This window comes from Bison bison, unplaced genomic scaffold (genome assembly GCF_000754665.1).
Source record: "Bison bison bison isolate TAMUID 2011002044 unplaced genomic scaffold, Bison_UMD1.0 scf7180017864451, whole genome shotgun sequence".
Lineage (NCBI taxonomy): Eukaryota > Metazoa > Chordata > Mammalia > Artiodactyla > Bovidae > Bison > Bison bison.
The window spans coordinates 6,577,222-6,583,341 of NW_011495013.1; the positions used below are offsets into that span (position 1 = coordinate 6,577,222).

The following is a 6,120-nucleotide window of genomic DNA, read 5'->3' on the forward strand; positions in this document are numbered from 1 at the left end:
GAGGCAGGAATGATGCTAAAGCTGAGACACCAGTACTTTGGCCACCTCATGCAAAGAGTTGACTCATTGGAAAAGACCCTGATGCTGGGAGGGATTGGGGGCAGGAGGAGAAGGGGACGACAGAGGATGAGATGGCTGGATGGCATCACGGACTCGATGGACATGAGTTTGAGTGAACTCCGGGAGTTGGTGATGGACAGGGAGGCCTGGCATGCTGCAATTCATGGGGTCGCAAAGAGTCGGACACGACTGAACAACTGAACTGAACTGTGGACTTCAAATGTTCTTTTCATTTATATATTTTTAAAAATATATTCTCTGTCAACATTCAATTAATAAAGCTGGCATGATATATCAATTTAATTTTTAGCTTGAGATATAGGGTTGCAAAGATTGGGACAGACTTAGCGACCGAACAACAATAGATCATTTTAAAACATTTCAAGCATATTTGCATTTCTGTGGGAAAATTATTCCAAATTTACCTAATGTATATCAATCCTAAAGGATATCAATCCTGAATATTCATTGGAAGGACTGATGCTGAAGCTGAAGCTCCAATACTTTGGCCACCTGAAGCGAAGAGCCAACTCATTAGAAAAGATCCTGATGCTAGGAAAGATTGAAGGCAGGAGAAGGGGAAAACAAAGGACAAGATGGTTGGATGGCATCACCAACTCAATGGACATGACTTTGAGCAAGCTCCAGGAGATGGTGAAGGACAGGGAATCCAGGCGTGCTTCAGTCCATGGGGTCACAAAAAGTCGGACACAGCTGAGTGACTGAACAACAACGATATATTCCCCCAATGTTTACTTTTCCATTTAAAACTGTTATTAAGTCTTTAAAATAAAAGTTCTCATTTTACTCCTCTGGGGGCAATGGCGTTTTGCTTACTGTAATGACCTACTTTGTAACAGGAAGGTATGTTCATGAAAATTTGACTCTTGGTCAACAGAAGGATGCAAAAAATGTCTTAGAAGTGGTTGAAGCAAAAGACCAGCTGCCTGACTAAGGTTTTAAAGAGTGAAGTGTGAGTTCTGATCTTGTCTTGTCAACTATAAGACGCAGGATTCTTGGGTAATTCACTGCAATTTTCCCAGCCTCCTCTCTAAGAGAAGAAAAAAGCATGCCCTGCTTATCTTTTTGCATTGGTTGTGATCATCTTATTAGAAATCGTATGTGAAAATGTTTTCAAAAGTGCAGAAAACCCTACTCACCTGAAGTCTTACAGTGTTGATGAACAACCTTGCAAAACCCTAGTGCTCCACTGCCGTTTCAGAGAGATTATGGAAGATGAACCAAGGCAATTATCTCTATCTGTATGTCTCTGGAAGCATTTATTATTCCAGATCATGTGCCTCATTTATTCCAGATTTTGTGCAGAGATGCACGAAAGGATTGTGTAATCCTTCGATCAATGGAAGTGGATAAGGACTGGCTTCCTACAGGTGGTTAGTACCTTAGCTATGCATTTTTAAGAAGGTGTATAACAGTGCTGAAGTGGCTAGAGGCCCAGGGGATGCTCTTTACTGTGGAATGGTTTACTGTATGCTGCTTCTAGGTTGGTGCAAGCTCCTTCCAGATGGTAGCAGGCTGGAAGAACTCTGCCTTTTCAGATGTCCCAGTCTAGGTGCCCTCACTCTGCCCCCATCCTTCCCTTTTCACCTTTCTCCTTTCCTCTTCACCTTTCTCCTTTCCTCTTCCAACAGAGACAAAGGAGAGGGAATCCTGGAGGGACGAAAAGAAAGAACCATTTCAGTTCCTTTTACTTCCCCATTGCAAGCTGTGCTGCTGAGTTAAAAATATGTAATTTCATTTCCAAGTCTATTTCAACCCTTGCCTGGCCTACTGAGCAATCACAAACCCTCCCATCTCAGTTCAGATCTTTGCTTTTAGCTTTATTTTAAAGGGAACACTGCTAAGCTGTATAAACAGATATAAAGTAAATGATCTACAAAGAGCAGAAGTAGGATTAAGGGAACCAGGAAGTAAATCTGTATTTATAGCACAATGGTCAAAATCTGAATTATTTTCATTTCATTTCAAAAATGCCAAATTTTCCACAAGATATAAGATGTCCAGGAAGGCATCAAACCTGTGGCATTCAAGAGTTTCTGCTAACAATGAATGTTCTTATTATTTTCTGTGATGCTCATTTATAACACCATGTAAACAGATTACACATTTTTCTGCAGGTGAGAATTACTGTTCCTCTGTTACATCTGGAATACTACATATTTACAGAGAATGACCCACTTCTAATTAATGAATCACATTTACCACAAATATTTATGAGCAACAACCCCCAAAATTGTGCTACATGGTAAATTATTAATAATGAATTGACTACTAACACTTAAAATAATGCAAATTCAACCCCTTCCCATAAAGCTATAAAAGAACCTCCAAGTGGGCAACGAATATCACTTGGCAGAGACAAACAAGATGACTAATGCCCTTGAAACATTTTAGCAGTCCTGCAGCTAACCAAAATCGAGCAATGGCTTCTATAGGTGGATTTCATTTATTTTATTGTCTATATACTATCATGGGAGAAGGTAGCTGGTAAAAAAATGATGCATCTACAATGGATCCCTTCTCCCTTTTGAATTACAACTTGCATTACAACCAACTGGGCAGATGTGATTTTAATTTTCCACATTTAATAATAAAATCATACAGTTTCAATAATTTTGTGCTTTAATTTATGTTCAGGGACATCAATTCACTAATGAATATTTAAACTACATGTGATTTGATACTTCTATTATTTTTTTCCTTTACTTAAAATGTCAAGTTTAAAAACTTTATGGGCAGATAAATCCTTTTTTATTGATATAATACAGCCCTAAATGGCATCACATCATCTGAAACTTTCTCCACACAGTTATTTTTGATCTAAAGTGATAATTTCCCAGTCACTTATGAAAGATCGTGCATTGACAAATGATTCACTTCTGTAAGGAAGCCTTTTTTCAGATTTGCATGAAGGCAAATGCAGGGCTAAGCATCCTACCCCTAGAGAGGCAACATGAGAAGAACTGGGAGAATCTTTCATCCTCTGACCCATCTTTATCACTATCAAAATGCAAAAACAAACAAAAAAATGAATTAAATCCCTCAATGGCTCCCAGTAACCTTCTCAATAAAATCCAGGAATAAGGAATAAAGTGGGCTCCTGGTTTCAGAAGACTGGATTCCAGTCTATCATTAATATGCTATGTTAGTCTTTCAGTCGTGTTTGACTCTTAAGGAACCCAAGGACTACAGCCTGCCAGGCTCCTCTGTCTATGGAATTCTCCAAGCAAGAATACTGCAGTGGGTTGCCATTCCCTTCCTCCAGAGGATCTTCCCAACCCAGGGATTGAACCTGAGTCTCCTGTGTCCTTTGCATTGCAGGCGGATTCTTCACCACCTGAGCCACCAGAGAAGCCTAATATGCTGTTTCTCAGTATAAATCACTTTCTCTTTCAAACATTCTCCTTTGTTACATGAGAAAAACGAGACTGGTTAGACTCCTAAAACCCATACAATTCTCTTTTATTTTCAACAATTCTTTCTAAGCTGGGACCAAACACCTCTGGAATAATATCTAATTCTGTTCTTTTTCCCAGAAACATCCTGCTCCCATTTACCTTCTACACTCCCCATCCTTATCTCCTAAAACCCTCAAAAGGAAGCACAAATGCCTCAGTGCTTCTAATACTATGATATTCATCAGAAAGTATCTGATAGCATCCCAATCTTTGTGGGTTTGTTTTTTAAGTACAGAACTTGATCTGGGTTCCAATATTGCCCATGCCATTTATTAAGTCTGAACTTGGACCAGTTGGTTATCTTCCCAAGCCTCAACTTCTACACCTGTAAAACAAGGATAGTAATACCTTTCTCTCGGGGTTGTTGTAAGGTTAAACAGTAAGGTTCCTTATCCTTTAAGGTAGAGCCTATGTCTTATTCGACTCATTTCCCAAGAAGTAACTAGATCAGACTAGTGGAAAGAACAGGAACTTGGTGGTCAGGAGACATGGGCTGAGGCTTTAGGTGAAGATTGTTCTCACTGAACTGGACTGAGAGGGTTTTTGAGGTTAAGAATAGTATCTTGAGATTTCTGTGAACCTGGTGCCTAGCACAATGCTTGAGATTCTCATTACATAAGCAAAGGGACTATGAATACGAAAAAGAGAGCAACGATGCTGTGAATGGATGTGCCTCTATTAGACCCTTTATACATATTTACTTTAGGAAGAAATATGGCAGAAACATCCCTGACTTCAAAGTCTTAGGAGGGAAGTAAACAGCCACCTCTCCAAATAAAGTAAAATTTGATCCCAGGGTAGAAAAGAATAGGCAAGGACTGGGTTCTCTAGGAGAGCAGACAGCTTCGTGCCCTAGATTCGTGTCCTAGGTAGAACAGGGTCGAGGTTTTGGCTGAGGAACTAACACCACGTGGGGGGACAGGGGACTTAGAATCAGCTGTCCAAGTGCAACCTGCTGGGAGCAAAGTGGCCAAGTTGGGAGAAGTCCATTCTCAGGGCGCAGAGCAGAGGGCCAATTGAGCCCCGGGTTCCCATTTTTGACTCTTTCCCTTCACCCTCCCCCGCCCAGCAGTCAGGTCCCAGGAGGTAATTAGTGTGGGGGAGACGCAAAGCTGCTGAGGGGGCAGGGAGATGGGAAAGTACCGGTGGGGGCGGTCTTCTTGTCAGAGGTCTTGTCAAACGAGGGGAGAGGGAGAGAGAAGAGACGGGGAGGGAAAGGCGGAGGGGGGCTGGGGGAGGTGGCGAGAAAGAGAGAGAGACTAACAGATTTTTCATTTTTGCATTCCAGGCATACCTAATGATATTCCCACAGACAGACAGGCAGACGCAGAGAGAGACATACACAGGACACACTTGCGCGTTTGAAATCGTTCATACCCCCAAATCCAGGACGCAGCCTGTTGTCATAACCATCGAGTAAACTGTCCAGGATGCGGGTAAAATTTTCTGGGCATAATTTCTCTTCCTTTTGGTTCTGTCCTGGGGATTCGTTTAAACTGCAAATGCACACGCACACACATACACAAAAAACAAAAACAAAAAAAAACAGGCGGAGGGGTTATTTTAAGAATTGATCAACGAACAGGTGGAAACAGGTTTATGTTCTAGGAAAAGAGTCTCTCGCTCCAAACTATAGAAGTCAGGGCTGAGGGATGGAGGAGAGAGAAATGGCCCGGGGAGGCGCAGCCCGCACACACGGACCCCAGTATCCACACTCTTCTCGGACCCCGCGCCCCTGCTGCTCTTGGCGTTTAGGCGTTCAGAGCAAAGCCGGGCTCCGCGACCCTGACGTTACAGCGGAGACCAGAGGGTCTGGTTCGCCTTGGGAGGGGTAGGTGGCCATAGGAGACCCAGAACTGGCCCCTTCTTCATCTTCCCCTGACCCCAGCACCCCGGGGAACTCACCAAGCCGCCAGGCACAGGAAGTGCAGGAGGGCGAAACTGACCCCGAAGGACATCGCGATCGCGGGTACCTTCTTGGCAGAAACCATCTTTGCAACATGCCATACTTTAAGCCTGTTCAGGTTTCCAGGCTCTCCAGATGCCCTGAGCAGGGTGCGAGGCGAGGGCAGAGGCTCTCCGCGGCGTGCGCACACTCGCGCTCACACTCGCCCGCGCTCACACTCGCCCGCGCTCAGCCAGCCCCAGCCGCGGTGGGCGCGTGTGTGCACGCGGGCCGGGGAGGCGGATCCTGCCTTTCCTCGCCCCCTCCTTTTCTCGCCGAGCTCTCTAGTGTATGAAGAGCTGTGTATACCGCTCACACTCTTTCTTGCCCGCACCCCGAAGCGGCCAGAGTTAACACCTGGAGCACTGATACCGAAAGGCTGAACCGAGTTCTTTCCGACGTTTAACTCCTGGGCGTGAGACAGGGGCTGCAGCCTCTTCTCGAGCTCTGGAGCTCCGGCGCCAAGTGTGTCCCCGCCCACGGCTAAGCTTAGCCTCCGCTTCTCCCTCCGGTGGCATTTGGATTTAACCCTTGAAGCCCTTCTCTCTTTAGGTTGTCGAGGACCTGTCTGTACCCATTTTTAAGGCTGGAGGTGGAGAAATGGCGAGATGGATGGGCTTTCTGGGCGAAGGGGTG

At 44.4% G+C, this 6,120-nt stretch overlaps 1 protein-coding gene across 1 annotated transcript in view; it reads right to left on the reverse strand.

Moving 5' to 3' along the window:
- Window positions 1-5,692, reverse strand: part of GABRA4 (gamma-aminobutyric acid (GABA) A receptor, alpha 4) — a 77,218-nt gene extending 71,526 nt beyond the window's left edge. Inside the window, exons 1-2 of the mRNA XM_010858863.1 lie at window positions 5,445-5,692; window positions 4,917-5,035 (exon numbers count right to left, since the gene is read on the reverse strand). Of these exons, the coding sequence (XP_010857165.1) occupies window positions 4,917-5,035; window positions 5,445-5,530 (205 nt within the window). The 5' untranslated portion in view covers window positions 5,531-5,692. The remainder of the gene's footprint in view (window positions 1-4,916; window positions 5,036-5,444) is intronic.
- Between the last annotated feature and the right edge of the window lie 428 nt (window positions 5,693-6,120).